Below are 18,872 nucleotides of genomic sequence, written 5' to 3'. Positions count from 1 at the left end.
TTTTGTTTATCCTCCCATGTCTTCGTCTTCTTGGCAGAGAATAACGCCTGCGTAAAACCAGAGTCTCAGGTTCCATTTGTGTTCTTTAGGAATATAATCTGGGTACCCTTACCAAGGCTTATTTAACATCAAGAGCAGATAATTTTTTTTAACACTTCTCTCCTCTGTACAAGAAAAATTATTTTCAGTAATAATCCTGAAATGGAATGAATAATAATAATGGCCAGTGAAATAGTCTTTATTTCACTTCACATGTAATTATGAAAATTTTAAAAAAGTTTTTAATATAGGCCAAAAAGTTTTTAAATAATGGATTGGTATTTTTAATTACATGAATGTATTTCTGGGAAAAGATGAAAAAAACTCACCCACATATTAGTGTGTTGCAGTAATGAAAAATAACTTCATAGTTTCTGTTTTTGAATCTTCTGCAAATTTCTCAATGACTGACAAAATTTATCCTGTTTGTATAGTCACCTTCAATAGACAGTATAGCCAGATTTGTCAATTTATCATCCCTCGTAGCTGATTGAAGAACGCTTTATTTTTTTAACATCTTTATTGGCGTATAATTGCTTTACAATGGTGTGTTAGTTTCTGCTTTATAAGAAAGTGAATCAGCTATACATATACATATATCCCCATATCTCCTCCCTCTTGAATCTCCCTCCCACCCTCCCTATCCCACCCCTCTAGGTGATCACAAAGCACTGAGCTGATCTCCCTGTGTTATGTGGCTGCTTCCCACTAGCTATTTTACATTTGGTAGTATATATAAGTCCATGTCACTCTCTCACTTTGTCCCAGCTTACCCTTCCCCCCCCATGTCCTCAAGTCCATTCTCTACGTCTGCGTCTTTATTCCTGTCCTGCCCCTAGGTTCTTCATAACCTTTTTTTTTTTTTAGATTCCATATATATATGTTAGCATACAGTATTTGTTTTTCTCTTTCTGACTTACTTCACTCTGTATGACAGACTCTACGTCCATCCACCTCACTACAAATAACTCAATTTTGTTTCTTTTTATGGCTGAGTAATATTCCATTGTATATATGTGCCACATCTTCTTTATCCATTCATCTGTCGATGGACACTTAGGTTGCTTCCATGTCCTGGCTATTGTAAACTGTGCTGCAATGAGCATTGTGGTACATGACTCTTTTTGAATTACGGCTTTCTCAGGGTATATGCCCAGTAGTGGGATTGCTGGGTCGTATGGTAGGAAGAATGCTTTATTTTATTAAATTCATTTTAAGAAGTTTCTTTCACATGAAGCAACAGATATACAAATTGGGAAAATCTTAAAGGTAAGTTTGGTAGAAGTTCATAAAAGTCCAATTTCAAAATTCACAGCAATTGTTTACAAATGGATTTTAAATTTCTCCGCAGTACAAAAATTGTAAAGACACGAAGTCCAAGAAGTCACATAGAAAGGTGTAAGTTAAGTATGCTCAGCATTTCTTCTGTTTTTAAGATTAAAATTTTTTTCTTGTCCCTCTTCTTCCAACCAATTTCTCTCCTTATATTGCTTAAACTCCTTATATTCAGGAGACCCTTTCCCCCTTAAAGAACACAAGATTTAATTCTAGCCTTGTATCTGTCTGTGTCATTTCACTCTCCATTCCATGATTTGTGAAAGGAAATGACAGTTATGTCATAGAAGAGGGATGAGTAGGAATGTCCAGGAATCAGTCCCTCCATAGAAACAACTATTGAGCTCACAGGACTGTGTGAAGCAACTCTTTTGGAAATCTGGGGTCTAGTCAAACACTTGCAGAGTCCAGAAGAGAGACTGATGAAGAGATTGATAAATTTTGGTGAATCTCACTGTTTCATGCAATGGCTACCATCCCCCATCTCCTAGCACTGTGGCAGGCAGCCAGTGGGAACTATGGGCCTTGCTCCTGGTGTAGCTTTCTGGTGCTGTGGTAGGCAATAAAGACCTTGCACTCTAAACATTGGGGTTTAATGTTTTGATTGCTTATCACTGCTTTTGATTGCTGAGGAGCCAGTACAGAGTCCAGCCATAGTTTTAACTCCAAAGAGCTGAAATGGCTTCCCAACACCTAGGGGATTTTAAAAAACAGTGCTTCACCCCATAAGCTTTGGTGTGTTGTGCTTTTGTTTTCATTCTTCTCAAGTTATTTTCTAATTTCCTTTGTGATTTCTTTTATGTTCTTTTTTGTTTAAGACTATGTTATTTAATTTCCACACAGTTATGAATTTTCTAATTTTCCTTCTGTTATTGACTATGTTATTTAATTTCCACACAGTTATGAATTTTCTAATTTTCCTTCTGTTATTGATTTCTAGTTTCATTCCATTTTGATCAGAAAATATTCTTTGTATGATATTAATCTTTTAAAAATTATTAATGCTTTTATTGTGGTTTAACATATGCTATTGTGGTTTAACATATGCTCTATCCTGGAGAATGTTTCATGTTCACTTGAGAAGAATGTGTGTTCTGCTGTTGTTGGGTGAAATGTTCTATATGTATATTTTGTTAGGTCTAACTGTCTATTGTTGCTCAAATCCTCTATTTTTTTAAACTAATCTGGTTGCTCTATTCATTAAAGAATTCCATCTGCAATAGCATCAAAAATAATAAAATACCTAAGAAGAAATTTAGCCAAGGAGGAAAAAGATTTGTACTTCAAAAAGTACAAAACATTGCTGAAAGAAATTAAAGAAGACCTAAGTAAATGGAAAGACATACCATGTTTATGAATTGAAAGACAATATTAAGATGGCAATACTACTCAAAGCAGATTTGATGTACTCCCTGTCAAAATACCAACAATGTTTTTTACAGAAATAGAAAAACCCATCCTAAAATTCATATGGAATCTCAATGGACCCTCAAAACCAAACCAAATTTTGAAAAGGAACAAGTTGGAAGATTCATACTTCCTAATTTCAAAACTTACCACAAAGCTACACAGTGGTAATCTCAACAGTGTGGTGCCGGAATAGGGATATACGTCTAGACCAATGGAATAGAAAAGAAAGGCCAGAAAAAACAAATTCCACATATATATCAACTGATTTTCAACCAGTGCTAAGACCACATAATTGGGAAGTAACAGTCTTTTCCAACAAATGGTACTGGGAAAACTGGATATCCACATGCAAAATAATGAAGTTGTACCCTTACTTTACACCAAATACAAAAAAATAATTCAAAGATCTAAATTTAAGAGTAAAACTATAAAACTCTTAGGATAAAACATAGGTAAAAATCTTCATGACCAGAATAGGATCCTGATTTTATTTACCTTTACTTCTCTTGATGGAATTTGGGACGTGTCCTGCATTTAATTGCATCTAAGCATCTAGACTGTGCAAAAAAGCCTGTTTCCCCAGAGATGGTCTGAGGACCACCTGCATAAGAATTACCTGGGATGCCCCCTGAAAATGCAGTGTTTCTGGGACTTTCCTCTGACCAACGAGTGCGAAGCCTGGGAATCGGCATTTTAACCAGCTCTGCGGGTATGATGTTTAAAACTAAACCACTGGTTTGGATTATACTGCATAGAATGTATTAAGATCTTCAGGACCTTTCTAGGGTCTCCAGTATCAACTTTCTCAGGCCTCTAGCATCAACTTCTCAATCTCGGCGTCACACACACCAGGCAAAGTGCTTTGCAAAAATCTCCGGGAAACAACCTGGCGGTCCCGGACTCTGCAGCGCAGGCGCAGAGCCACGGCCTCTGGTGTGCTGCCCATTCTCCTCATCGTCTCTGTTCTCTAACAGATCATCTGCTCCAGGAGAATTAGGTCAGGGCCGTTGATCAGGCAATGACTGGCCCCACATACTGACAAGGACACGACCAAGGGTCTGAGTGGAAGAGTGTCTGTGACCTCGGGAACCTTGGTGAGCGCGGGAGCAGTGGGTCGACGCAAGGGTTTCCCGTTAATCCTTCCGGCTTCCTCAAGCCCCGCGTACTAAGGTTCCGTCTAAGCGTGGGTCCGGCCCAGGGTGTGTCCCGGCGCTCGCCCCGAGGCGGCCGGTGAGTGGGGCACGTAGGGCTCCGGGTCCCGGGGCCTGGACGGGTGGGCCTGGAGGCTCTAGGAATTGGTGGTGCGGAAACACTCAACTCTCTCGGGGGGAGACCGGCGAGAGGTCCAAGGGTGGTCTGGCCTCAGATCCGGCCGAGAGGTGCCTCCGCGGCTGGGACGCGGCACGGTGTCTCTGCGCGGCGCCCAGCGCTCGCCTTGCGGGTGGGCACAACCTAGTTCCTCAGCTGCAGTGACAGCAGGTGGTGTTCTCCGGTGAACCCCTGGGAGATGGAAAAGCTCAGAGTTTCATTCCGCTCCGCTCTAGCTGGGCGAGGAAGGGCTTCTGTACTCGGGGTGTTTCCCAGATGCTTACCGTGTACCAGGCACTGTTCTAAGAGTTTTTACCTGCGTCAACTCATTTAATCCTCGCGTTAACCCCATGAGATGTATGATTATTGTCCTCATGTTACAGATTTTAAAGTTGAGGCACACAGAGATGAAGTACCTTACTTAAAGTTACAGAGCTTGAGAGTAGTAGTATTTATCTTATGGTTCTGATGATGACGGTTGTACTTCAGTATAGTAGATGTTGTTAGGGGTATTGACAAATGCTGTATATCAAATTCTGTGAATTTGTTGTGACTTTGAACCAATCTTCAAGGACACTGTTGTCTGAAGACCATCTTTTGGTAGGCCTGGAGACTTGACTGTCTCTGTTTTAGAGTTGAACAGAGGCTGCCTAGGCCCTCCTGCTGACTCTTGTGTATTCACAAAGGCTCCAGGAAGTAGTCAGCCCGATACCAGAAAGCAAAGCACCAGAAGAAGAGCTATTTCAGAACCTTCAGAACCTGCTTCCTTCTGAATGAGATAATTTCTTAATATTCAAGGGAGTATATACAAGGGAAAATTATTCCAAGATCAGCAATTGATTATAAGAGAAAGTGGCATGGTCAAAAGAATTTCAGATGGTTAGGGTAACAGGAGGGGGTCAGGGCTGTGCGGGCTGGAAAGTTAGTCATATAAAGAGGAGAATGGGTTTTGCTGGTGCTGCAGCACTTTGTGACCACTGTACTTTCGAGAATAATGATTTGGTATGGTTACAATATCTATAGACCAGTAAGGTGATCCAGATAAAACTAAAGTATGAGGAAGAAAGGAGAAAAAGAGAAAAGGAGAGGCAACATTCCACATCACGGTGGAGGAACCCCTTGTATGAAACCTGGATAAGGGTATTGTCCTAACCTTGTGGAGACAGAGACCTCCTAGCCTCTCTAAAATATATCTGGGGGCTCCTCCTGAGAACTTTGTCATATCCACCAGCTCTGCCTTCCCCATTTCATGTGCATCCTCCAAAGCCAGGAAAAAGAATGCATCTGTCTACACTCTAGAACAGCAGCACAAATCCTCTGAGAGCATCTTTCCCTAAATGTATACTATCACAATTTAAAAACTAATTCATTTGAGGTAAGCACAGCAGTAATATCTCCTTATGTCATAGATGATATTCTTTATAGTAAGCTTTGCCATTTATAACGTGTAGCATTCACAGAAGCTTTCTGAGAAAAGACAAGCGAGTACTAGTAATGCCATTTTATAGTGTGGGTCCACCCTTTCAAAAAGGTGAGTGGCTTGCCCAGAGATGCACAGCCCTGTGGTGGAGCAGTATCATCTGCCTTCTGTTTTGACTCTCAGGAAGAAGTAAGGGACTACTGCCTACTCCCTTTGAACTCACATCCCATGTGAGGAAATCGATAAGCAGACTGGATTATATGCCTCGGAACACCTAGAGAGTTTAGAGAGAGTTTGGACTCAGCCCAGACCAATTCCCTTTACCTTTTCTCATTAAAGAACTAGGGACTTAAACCCAGACATAAATGGCTACTGTCATTTTCTTTGTGTCTGGGAGGAGGTGGGGTTACTTTGGGAAATTTGTTTTACCTCTTAATACCTAGGGTTGCATTCACCTGGCCCAGTGTGGACATTACTAGACCAGTGACTCTGGATACCTTAGGATAAGACCTGTTATCCCCAGATTTTTTTTTTTTTTTTTTTTTTTTTTGCGGTATGTGGGCCTCTCACTGTTGTGGCCTCTCCCGTTGCAGAACACAGGCTCCAGATGCGCAGGCTCAACGGCCATGGCTCACGGGCCTAGCCGCTCCGCGGCATGTGGGATCTTCCCGGACTGGGGCACGAACCTGTGTCCCCTGCATCGGCAGGCGGACTCTCAACCACTGCACCACCAGGGAAGCCCGTGTTATCCCCCAGGTTTGCCCTTGACCAGAAAGAAAACGAAGAGGAGGTGGAAGAGGGAAAGGCAACTTTCTATCTCACTATAAGATTGTATACCATGTATGTTAAGGATTCTTCCTTCTTTTCTGGAAGTTTGTGCCATCTCGCCAAATGGAGACACATGTATTTCTCTTTTCAGAGAATGTCCCTTCTTAGGTGAGTGTGGCAAATTTTGCCCAGTATGGGATTAGTCCCTGGTTGCCTGCTGACTGCTTTTGATGTCTTCCTCAGCACCCCCTTGCTCTATTTCAGCATTAGGCAATTGGCCTCTTTCTCAGTTTCCTCTGAAACATGGACCTTAGGCTCTCACATGTCTCTGGGGATTTGAAAAAGAGTCTGTTCATTCTAGTCTTATCCCCTTAGTCTAGGCAGATGGGTCTGTGCCTCAGAGTTTGGAATCTAAAATTAAATTCCAGGAATCAGACAGCTCTGGACTAATCAAGTCCAACATCTTCCTTTTACAGATGAGGATACATAAAACCAGACTGGTTATTTTTCCTTGGTTTTTATTTAGCTACCAACAGAGCTATGATCAAAATCCAGATTACTTGGTAAATGTAATACCAAGTAATTATTTATACCACGGGGCCTCTATCTGGTGTTTCACTGATTTATGCCAAGGATGCCACTTGCTTTGTGGTGGCACTTTAGTGGAAGCCAGGAAATTTAATCCTTAGTTTACCCAGATAGGGCGTTTAGTTGGGACTTATTGCAGCCTTTCAGGATAGTCATCTCTCAGAGGTAGTCACTCTTGTGTCAAGGTCATGCTGGGGTCCTGGGATCAGTGGTTTAGTTTCTTGGCCCTTTAGAGGCCATATGAATGGAAAGCATGACTCAAGTGTTTTTTCCCTGCTTGTTGAGAAGCAGTAAGTATGATGTAGTGTAGTGAGTTTGAGTCCAGGATTTATCACTTGGCCTTGGGCCAAATTACTTATGCTTTCTGTACCTCAAATTCTTCATTTGTATTGTGGAAATAATAATAGTAACCTTCTCATTGTTGTGAGACAAAAATGAGTCCGTATTCATAAAATGCTTAGAATAGGCAGACCCAAGAGAAAAGACCAAAAACGGGCCTTTCCAGAGGCTGCACCTCCAACTCACGTTCCTTTCATAGTTGGGTTCTTTTTTTTTTAATGTAGAAACTTTCCCCAATGTGGTTTCTGTGTGTCTGTCATAGGTGTCACATATACAAACACATAATGCATAATACAGTTACACATGTCATGAGCTTATTTGAAATGCAAAAACAACTACATCTTGGGACTCTTGTACTGCACACTATATACACATTCAATTATAATTATCTTATATCAAATTGGCATATTTTACCAATCATCAAGGTATTAATAAGCATGAGAGTAAACCCTCAACTTCAAATTGGCTCTCTCCTTTGAACTCTGTCCTAGTTCCCTCTCTGTTCAGGAGATCCTGCCTACTTTTAGATGTCCTATGTTTTAATGGTTCTAGTGAGTCAGTTTTTAAAGATCTTCACATTTCAGATCTTCCTGGTTTCCCTTTGTCTCCAAAAACCTGAACAAAATCTCTTCTCAACAATACCTCTTCTCCAAGATGGAATGTAATATGTAATAATGTAATAATATTCCACTATGTACAAAATTCCCACTGCTCCTATGTCACCTTTATGGCAGTCTGGGTGTTCTCAGATCTTCAAGGACTTCTGTTGGGGACAAGGACTTTTGCTTTAAGGCTTTAGAGGCTTTGCAATTTACCGCCTGAGACAGTCACTATTTATCTATTGTGTAACTGTTAATACTTTAGTTCTATTGCACTAGAGAAGTAATTTTCTACCTTTCAAACCTACCATCCCCTTTACTATCTTGAAATAAAATTTATAGATATTAACTACCTATAGATATAATTTCCAGAATATCAGTACATTACCTTAACTGTAATATAAAGGAGAAAGAAAAGGAAAGTAATTTATAATAGAATAATAGTTTTTCAGCATGTAAATGATTGGATGAAATAGACACTTGTACCTATTCATAGAATCATGTGAATACAACAGCTACAAATGCAGACAGATATGTGAATGTCGTATTTGTGAATCTAATATCATGAGTGGCTTGATTTTCCTAAAATGGCGAACAATTCCGAATATCATTCAAAGAAAAAGAAGTAAATTTCCTTGATTTTCCAATACATAGCAAAGTTGTGCAAAATACTTTGTATTTATTTGTAAAGTAGTTCCAGTCTCAGGTAACCATTAACAACTCTTTTGAAAGTCTGGCAGGATAAGGGACATTCTTTGTTTTACAGGAATCGCTGGCCCTCACTAAATTCTAATAGCCCCATCCAATCAACATGACAACCAAAACCAAAACCAAACCAAAACAAAACAAAAAAACCACACACACAAACCCTCACAAATTCCCAAGACTCTCCCTAGGAGGTGATATTGCTGCCTTGAGGATTACTGTAATAGAGGAAAGAAGTAACAGTGAACTGCCAACAGAATAATGATGGAGTAGCTTAAGGATCTGGGCTGCAAGAATGTAGGCCAGCCAACCTAAGCAGTAAGACAAATGCCTACTAAGGAATGTTAGCGCCAAAAAGTATGCAACTGAATTTTATTGCAAGGTTCTAAATAAATTAGAAATTCTGACTTCTCAGTCAACCTAGTGGTAGAGTTTTGCATTCCCTGCTTTCAGTTGAAAGGCATGTTCTTGGCAAAGCTGGACACAGACAGCATCGTCATGTTGCTCTTGAGGTTCTCCATGGATGGCTTCTTCATGAACATTCTCCAGGATTCATTTCCACATGTGGGAGGTTCCCAGTCTCTGAGAAAGGCAAGACTTGTGAAACCAGATCAACTCTTAACCTAGTGGATCTTAAATTGTGCTGTGAGCAGAAACATTAGGGGAACTATTATACAATTTGTTGCCTACTGTCATGCCCAAGGGCTCTGAGTGAATTTACAAGAAAATGGGTTAAAGAAAAAACTTCAGTGGGGAAACATAGAGTCCAGAGAAGGGCTGGAAGAGTAGGCACAGATTCCCATATCCTCCCCATTTTACCAACAGAAAGGTTGCCAGAGCCAGGATGCTCTGCTATACACGAGTTTAGGTCAGTATTCTAGGAGAGGGCCTTGCTGCCCTTACTTATTATAAGGCAAGTGTTAGAACAACCCTGTGAGTGGGGAGATAAACAGACTGCTTAGTACAGTCTGAATGTGGGGTGCCAGCTTTTTAAAGGAATCGTCTGGGAAAGCTAGCTGCCTAATACCTGGAAACCTTGAGATCCTTGGGAAGTGTTGGCCCTTCCAGCAGAAGGAAGAAGTCACCTGTCCTAAGGGAAGCTGAGTTTATGTTTTAGACCCTCTGGCTGTGAGAAGAATGTTTGGTAGAAAGGCTGGTCCCAGTGAACACATTTTTCAGGCAACCTAGAGAGTGTTTCTAAGGTTCATTTTGGACAATTCAACTTGTCGAGTCATATGAACTTAATAAATGCAAATGCCTGGGCCTCATTGTACTTAACTAGGTCTGAAGTAATGCCCAGTATCTAGAGTAACAAGTTCCATAAGTGATTCTGATGGGTATGTGTATAACCTTTCTTTTGGAACCAGTTTTAGCCCAGAACTTTCAGATACCCATTTTCTCCAGCCCCTCCTGCCACAGCCTCTAAAAATGCACACTATGGTTTTTGTTTGTTTGGAGTTTTTTTTTTGGCCGCACCGTGTGGCTTGTGGCATCTTAGTTCCCCGACCAGGGATTTAACCTAGGCCCTTGGCAGTGAAAGCACGGAGTCCTAACCACTGGACCGCCAGGGAATTCCCACACACTATCTTTTCTATAGATCAAAGCATTAATGTTGAGCTCTCAATAGCCCTGTGTCTCCAGCACCAATAGCCTTGTGTTAAATCATTTACAATCAGCAGGGATCCCAGCATGTGAATTGGACATGATCACCCAGTTGGAGAAAGAACAACTGTAGACACTGGATCTTCAGGGAGCTGAAGAGGGGAGTGACCAAAAATATCTGTCTAGGTGAGTAGTATCATGAAAAGGCCACTAACTTGAAATTTCGGAGACGTGAGTTCTAGTCTAAGCTCTTGCAATTTGCTGGGTGACTTAAGTTACTCTGTTTTCTATCTGTCAAATAAGCAAGTTGGCCTTGATGAACTCTAAGTTAAGATCTGTTATGATGAGCTCTGTTAATCCTCTGAAGTCTGTGGTTGTAGACTTGTTTAGAAGAGTACCTCAACTAGCTGGAAGAAGGGTTGGGGGATCAAAGGGAGATCAAATGGGGATAGCAGGGTAATAGTTAGCATTTCTGAAATTCTGTTTTCTCTCTTTGCCAAGAAAATGGTTGCATCCAAGCTTGATAGAGTCTTCCTCACTTTTTGCATTTTGGCAGGGTGGTGGTGGTTATGTTTTCTACATTTGAGAGTCTTTACTTTTCTCATCCCTTTCCTGTCTCTCATTTACCATAACTAATTGGCTACAATAGCTAATAGCTCATTTTACTTTCTAATCCCCTGTTCTCTGCTCATCAATTGGTATATCTGCTCATGTCCATTTTGGGGGCTCAGCATTTAACCAAGCCCCTACCTGTATTTCTTGATGTCTCTGTGCATCCACTGTGAAAACTCTGTTATCACTTCTGGCCTTGTTCACTTCTCTTTCATTGTCCCTTTTAAGTTTCTGCCCATATAAAGTTGCTAGTGTGCATGAATTGCAAATTAGTTGTCTTTTTTTCCTGTTGGTTTATTTTCCTTGCTCTCCACACTAGACACAGGTGACATTTGCACTTTAAATGTCTTTCAGATAGGGATATTTGAACTGAACCAAAGCATCAACACCAATCAGGCTATTTCTGAAGAACTAGAGTTTCCAGGGTCAGCAATGGAAAGTCTCCGAAGGAATACTGCCCAACGTCCTATGAATGAAGAAGCCTGTAAAAGTGAGGGCCAGTTATCGAGGCAGACAAAATGTCCTCCACAGAAGAAATCTTCTTTTGAGAAAACAGCAATCAGAAAAGTGTCAATGACCCTCAAGGAAATTTTCACGAGGGAGAGAGGCCCTGAATCCAGTGAATTTAGTCTAAGCTCAAAGCTTAATACACGGCAGAAAATTCCAAAGGGAGCTATGTCCCCCATATCTAGGAAAAACTCCAAAGATAATTCAGGCTTAATTAAACACCAAAAACTTTTTCCGCAAAGGAAACCTTGTAAATGCAACGAATGTGGTAAAGCCTTTAGTTACCAATCAGACCTTATTGTCCACAGTAGAATTCATGGTGGAGAAAAGCCTTTTGTATGCAATGAATGTGGTAAAACTTTTAGCCGAAGTACACACCTTATTGAACATCAAAGAACTCACACCGGAGAGAAACCTTATGAATGCAGTGAATGTGGAACAGCTTTTAGCCGGAGTACACACCTTAGTCTACATCAGAGGATCCATACTGGAGAAAAACCATATGAATGTAGTGAACGTGGAAAAGCCTTTAGCCGAAGCACTAACCTTAGTCAGCATCAGCGAACTCATACTCAAGAAAAACCTTACAAATGTAATGAATGTGGGAAAGCCTTCAGTGACCATTCAACCATAATTCAGCATCAACGAATACACACTGGAGAGAATCCCTATGAATGCAGTGAATGTGGAAAAGCTTTCAGTTGGGTCTCATCTCTTATTGAACATCAGAGAACACACACTGGGGAGAACCCCTATGAATGCAGTGACTGTGGGAAGGTATTCAGTCGGAGCTCATCCCTTGTTGAACATGAGAGAATACACACTGGAGAAAAGCCCCACGAGTGTAGAGAGTGTGGAAAGGGTTTCAGTCGGAGCTCCTCCCTTATTATTCACCAGAGAACTCATACCGGAGAGAAGCCTTACAAGTGTAATAACTGTGGAAAAGCCTTCAGTCAGAGTTCATCTCTCATCAGACATCAGCAACTTCACACTAAAGAGTAATATCTGTGCTTTCCTTAATGTTAGCACAAGAGCACACAGCATAACCTCCCACAGCTGAAAAGAAACATATATACTTGTTTGAATTTTCCTTCCTAGTAGCTAGCTCTAAGCCAGTTTCAAGCTAGCCTTCCTTCCTTTTTGTAAACTAAATGCTCAAATGAGTGATCAATCCAACAAGGGGATGAATTTTAAAACCTAACATATTCACTCTAATATTCTGGAGGGCCCCAATCTTAGAATATACAGCTACGTAACACCTTGCAGTTCCTCATCTTATCTATTCCATGGAGTTTGGATCCCTGAACAACTAGTGAACCCTCTCTTTCCCAACCACATCAACTCCTTCACTTAAAAGAGGAAATCCCATGTGTGTGTATTTTCATGCTTGCTGGCTCCAGTGGCAGAAGAGAAAGAGCTGGCTTCAGATTAGGACAAAAAATTCCCACCAGTTTGGGGATAAAAATTTCAGTCTCAAATTATATGGACAAATTTTTCTCTTCCTTCCTCCCTTACCTTTTTTTGCTATAGCATAGTTTCCTCAAAGTATAGCCCATAGTTCTAATGTGCCTAACTAATCCCAGTGTTATTTTATCTTATCCTTACCAAGAAGGTCCTAAAAATCTTAGTTCCTCCATTATCTTTTAAAAAATTGCTGTCCTATTTTAAAAACTTTTCTTTTGTTTACAGACTTCATGAAACATATACCATCTGGTTCTGACTCTCACCAGCCTTGTTAAGTTGATCTGTCAAAGACAAACTCAGTGCCTTTTTCTCAGTCCTCTTCCTACTTGACATTTGCAGAATTGGTAATTTTGGCCACTCCTATGCCTTAAAACGTGAGCTTCTGGGATCCATTATTCTGTGCTGATCCACACTTTTCCTACCTCCCAGCACTTCTCTGATTAACAATGATCAGCTTTGTGACTTGGGCAAGAGTTGGACCAGAATAATTTCATTTTATTGGCTTATAGTACTTCATGTTATTCAATTAGATTGTAAGCTTCTTGAAAACAGAAATCTTGTTTTAGATCCGTATAAAACATCACACAGTGCTGAGCAGTCACTAAATGCCCCAAAATTATTGCTTACTGATTCCTCTTTATCTATCCTGGGTAATCAGTCTGCTAGGATTTATTTGAAATGTCTTGATAGTTGATTTCTTTCTCTCTATTCCTACTGCTGCTGCCAAGTCCTCAGTAGTTTGGGCCTAGATTACCAGAGTAAACACATTGTTGCTGCTCTTGTCTCCCTGTCTTTATATAGCTGCCTGACTAAACTACCACTTGGTTCAGAAAGAATCCACAGTTTCCCATTGTCCCAAGGAAAAAGTTCAAAGTACTTTAACTTGAAGACCTTGCACAGTTGGATCTATTTACTTATTTTCCATTACTCCCCAGTACAACTGGGCAGCCCTGTCCTTTGTCTCTACGACACCCTTTCTCTTCACACTTGGCTCCGCTTCAAACTATTCCGTGGCACCCTTTTACATACCCTGCTTTCCTCCCTGTAACTCCAGAAATCTATCCATACTTTATAAAAGGCCCTGGTCAGGTCCTGCCTCCTCTGTGATAATTTCAGCACCCCCCTCCCCCTTAGAAGTCCTTTACAGTGATGGTTTTCCTTATTCTCCTGTATTACATACTTTCTTATTCTGTTCTCTGGTTCTGTCAGGTGCTTTTTTCCATGAACTTTTTTGAAGTTAGAAATTGTCTTAAATCTCTTAGAAGCCCCATCTAATACATAGTACAATGCAGGCCTGGATTGTAGTTTTAATCTAAATCAGGAGGGTTTAATTTAATAATGCAGTCACTTTACTCTTTTGAGTGGTGAGATTACCTCATAAATATTTTTGTCCTTTTTGTCCTACCTTGAATTATATACATTAAGCCTTGGGACTGACTCTCCTTCAGAGCTCCTGGGATGCTGGCCTCTTGGCTTTCCACTTCATGAGACTGTTTTAAGGAGTATGTGGGTTTATTCATATAAAGTGATGAAAACAGTGCCTGACATATAGTAAGTGTTCAATAAATGCTAATTGTTATGATTCTATTCCTTCATATCTGCCTGTAGTCTTTCATTTCATCCCTAAAGGGTCTGTAACTCCACAGAATGGAAAACTAGGATCACAGTCAAATAAGTAAGAAGATATTTCTTCTGCCATCACAGACAATTGTCATCTATTTTATTATAACTCTATTGTGTGTCAAAAATGACTCAAGGCGGCTTACAAGATATGATAAAATACAAAACTGAAAAAATACAAATCAGTATTAAAGAAGAAAATGCCTAGAAGATCAAGATCATGACAAATTATGGTATGCCAGATAGTTATTAAGGTATGAAAGTGAGATGGTCATTTGCTTACATTGTATTTGGAAGGGGAGAAAATGTCCATTCTTCAAGGAAAGCCTAATAGAGTTAAGATGAATTTCTCCACTGGCCTTCATGTAATTATACAATGTGCTTGATAACAAAAAATTAAAATTAAATTATGTGTTCTCTACAACACCTAGCATATAGTATGTTTTCCAATAAATAAATATTTAGTTCATAGTAGAAGTCTCAGAAAGGCAAATATAAAGATTCTTCTTGGGGTGGAGTGGGGTTAGAAGGAGCAGAGGGTAGAGATAATCAAGTGATTACTGGGTGCCAGAAGAAAAGCTCTTTTTGAGTCTCTTAACTTACCACATTATGGGATGAAGAAACTGAAATTTACACATGTTAAATAGCTTACCCAAGGATCAGGATTTGACCCCACTACTGGATCTCTTAAGCTGGGCCCTGGCAAGACCTGGGAAAGAAAGAACTGTGTAAGTAAAGGTATAGAGGTAGGAAAATGCTCTGTTTGTTCCAATAGATGAACTGGACTGTCTATGGCAGGGAGTTCAGTGAAATAAAAATAAGAAAGTTTATTTGGAATTGGATAACTAGACAGTGGCTGCCCTGAGTACTAGCTTGTGTGTGGATTTAATCATTTAGGCAATGAGGGAATTACAGGAAGTTTTTGATCATGGTAATAAAAATTTGGTTTCGGGGAGAAGATTAATTTGGTAGAGGAGACAAGGTGGTTTGGAAATGAGAGACACAGCACGCAGAAACTAGGTGAGAAGCTGAAGTATTAGAATAGTGGTATTGTGGAACAGAGCAGTGGTCAGATGAGGAGATAGTATAAAGTAAGGATCCTATGAAACTGGTGACTAGATACGGGCAAAGAAGAAGAGAGACCAGCACTTCCTTAATTGCTGTTGTTAACTTTCCTGTAAGCTACCTAGGGTATGGAGGGAGGAATTTCTGATACACACTCAGCAGTTAGCCATGAATACAAAACATTAAAAAGCTGAACGCCTGATATGATTAACTTGCATCTTTAAAGTCGATTTGGAACCAAAAACTTTTGGGATTTCTGGTGGGGAAATCGGGTCAGAAGATAAGAGCGATCTGGAGTGGGGAGCTTTATTCTAAGGAGAAACAGAGGGTTTTCCAATGCAGCCAAAAGCACTGTGACTCGGCTCACACTGAACAATGTCTTCAAAATAATCTCCGTCCTTGCACGGAGCCCACATCTAGGCGCTCAGCGTGGGCCCTCTTCTGCGAGCCCTGCAGGTGGCTCCCGCGGAGGCCAGCTGCCGTCCCTGTCCTCGCACGTCCGGACGCCTAGGCCATTCCTCGGGAACCCGGGTAGGGAAGGAGGCGCGTGAGTGCGAAGACCACCGCGGAGGTAAGAGCCTCAGAGCTCTGCGCTTTGGCTGTGCTCCCGGAATTTTATGGTGACCGTTGTGTGCTCCAGTTCCCCTCATCAAGGCTGCGATGGCCACTCCTAGAACCACCGGATGGGGTCCCGCGACCACCCCAGACGCCATCTTCCCGCTTCCCCGGGGGCGCTCTGAAGCAAGATCGGCCAAAGAGCTGATCCTACATCTGAGAACTACAATTCCCAGAAACCTCGGAGACTCGCAGTCGTCACAGCGCCCAGACTCCATTTCCCAGAAGTCTTAGGACCAATTCCCATCCTCACTGAAAACCTTATGTGACGTCATCGACTTTCTGCTGAAGATTCTAAAGGCTGGCGGGGTGGGCGGTGCCACGCAACGTGATGTGGCGATACCACTGGGCCTCGTTTCTGGATGGTCTTCTAGCCTGAATCTCTGTCACTTCTTTTTCTAAAAAATTGATAAATCAGAGTGAAGCTTCCACCCTTTTCCGTTAGATTTTATTCATTTACCATGTGTTTTCCGTGCCTACTATGTATTAATCCGCTTTTCTGATTTGTGGACTGTGAGATTGAAGATGAGTCACTTTCTTCGCTAAATATTAATTCAGCTCCGTTAAAGAGGCCACGATCCTTCCTCAACATTCTCCCTGCCGCCCAACCCCTCACCCTGACACACACACACACAGGCACACACGCTGAAAAGCATAAAGGGATGAAAAGCAAAAAATAAACACTGGTCCCATCACTCAGATAATCCCTGGACATATTAGTAAATGTTCTTTCAGACTTTTTTTCTTCTTCTTATATCTGTGTATCTGCATATGCTAGATATGGAGATGGATTGTGTGTACACGTTTATACATAACAAAAAGTTATAGTTTATACGTAACAAAGGATTTACTATATACATTCATCTTGAACTTTCCCCATGTTAATATTTTCCAAAATAATTTTTAATGGTACTGTCAAAGAACTAATCCTGTCCCTGTATAAGCATTTCTTTTTAGGCTTCCTAAACACCAGTGATTTTATTTAGAACCCCTAACAAATGCTTCAGTCTGCTGTTGTCAAAACAACTTTAAAAATTACTGTTAATTTTATTAGTTGTGATAATGATATTATGGTTATGTTTAAAAGGAAGAAAAAGTCCTACTGGCTAAAAGATACATACTGACGAGACAAATGATGTCTGGGTCTAACTTTAAAATATTCCAGGAATAAATAAAAGGGGAGTCAGGGAGGGATTGCTAAACAAGACTGGCAAATGTTGATTATTGTTTAATCTGGGTGAAGAATACACTGAAGTTCACTTTTCTATTTTGTGTCTATTTGAAATTTTCTGTAATAATTTTTTTTTTAAATGTATACCAGCATTCCTCTTGGAGCAGTGTGGCCAGCTAATTCCTTCCAACCTCATGTTCAAGTCATCATCTGACCACTGCCCAAATGAAGAATTTTCACTTCCATTGTCATCTCTGTGATGCTGACTGATTCCTTTTCCTGGGACCCATCTTCTGACTAGTTTTTTCACAGTACATCTGAAACTAAAGTAAGTCTCAACTCTTTACAGAACACTCCTTTTACCTTCATGATCTCCTGCATCTTAGTCTCCTCCTGATCCCCTATGTACATGACTTTGGCATCTGGCTTATAGTTTTCTGCTGTATTTCACGTCTCATTTCATTCTGAGTGACATCATGACAGAGTAACTGCTCAGTAAACATTTGTTGAATCAATTAATGTCCACGTGGATGAATCATCCAGCAAACATTCTGCCTTTTATCTGGAACCCTGGGGTCTTGGCAGGCAGGAATCCCCACGCTTGTGGGTAATGCAGCATCTGCTGCCCGTGCTTTTCCTCTCCCACCGGTGAATCTTATCCTTCCCTTTTTAATTCCTGTTCCAGAAGTCCTCCTCCGCCTCTGCTTTTACAAGGTGCCTGCCATCTGCTCCCCACGCACAACCTTCTGTCCTTCACACTTTCCACGCCCACCACTTAGCTTCTATCCATCCCAACATTGTCAGAGACACCATTTCTTTCTGCCTCCTTTAGGACTTTGCTCTCACACTCTTTCCACTTTTCAATCTCTCCTTTTCTAGTGACTCATTTCATTATCACTTTAAACAAGTCTAGTATGTCTCTCCTATTTAAAAACATCCTCATTAAATTCACATACTGCTTTAGCCACCAAGCTAATTCTCCCCTAGAACTTCCAGAAGGAGTGTGAACCAGCCAACACCTTGAGTTTGGCCTAGTGAAACTGATTTCAGACTTCTGGACTCCAGAAATGTGAAAAGAAGTCTGTTGTTTTAAGGCACCAAGTTTGTGGTAATTCATTATAGCAGCCATAGGAAATGAATACATTCTTCTTTTGCTCTTGCTCTTTCAGGCTCAGGGGTGGTAATGTTTTCCTGCAATTGTTAGACGCTAGTGTTCCACTGTCCTTTGCTGGTTCCCTCTCTTGGCTAAATTTTCTTCAATTAAACTGCTTGAGTATGGCCCTTAGTTTCTGCCTGGGACTCTGCCTAGAGGTGGAGTGAAGAAAAATATGGACCAAATAAAAAGTGGCCCCTGAAAATACTGTCCTTCACCAATAGACCCACTCCTTGTTTCCTGGTCTTCTTGGGCAATGCTGGGCCATTAGCCTCCCAGAACTGTGGTTCCAGATTTCTCCTGGCCCCAAAGTAATCTGCTCAGAACTACATTGCTCAGAGGCCTCAGTAATTATACATATTTTGGACCTGGACCTTGAGCCTTCATGCTTTCTCAGTAGTCCAAGATCGAGATGAATGCCCCTGTGCAAGGGTGAGTTCATCCATGGCCCAGGCACCTGTCTGAGCCCATCTGAGGCAGAGGTGTGTCCAAGACAGGGTCTAGAATACAGGTTCCATCACACTGTGAGGTCATTCATATAAGTCCCCCTTT

General features: G+C 41.0%; 1 protein-coding gene across 2 annotated transcripts in view; it reads left to right on the top strand.

The window, feature by feature from the left end:
* The first annotated feature begins 3,812 nt into the window (after positions 1-3,812).
* ZNF391 (zinc finger protein 391) overlaps positions 3,813-18,872 on the top strand; it is a 21,541-nt gene continuing 6,481 nt past the window's right edge. The window contains exons 1-3 of one of the 2 annotated variants that reach the window (XM_033417060.2): positions 3,813-4,014; positions 10,188-10,299; positions 11,080-14,291. In XM_033417060.2, coding sequence (XP_033272951.1) covers positions 11,158-12,234 — 1,077 coding nt within the window. In that variant the 5' untranslated portion in view covers positions 3,813-4,014; positions 10,188-10,299; positions 11,080-11,157 and the 3' untranslated portion in view covers positions 12,235-14,291. Of the gene's footprint in view, positions 4,015-10,187; positions 10,300-11,079; positions 14,292-17,317; positions 17,496-18,872 lie in introns of those variants that run through there. The other variant, XR_004480137.2, reaches the window with a different exon arrangement.

The sequence above is a fragment of the Orcinus orca genome, chromosome 10 (assembly GCF_937001465.1).
Source record: "Orcinus orca chromosome 10, mOrcOrc1.1, whole genome shotgun sequence".
Classification (NCBI taxonomy): domain Eukaryota; kingdom Metazoa; phylum Chordata; class Mammalia; order Artiodactyla; family Delphinidae; genus Orcinus; species Orcinus orca.
This window is presented reverse-complemented; position numbering and strand designations above follow the sequence as displayed.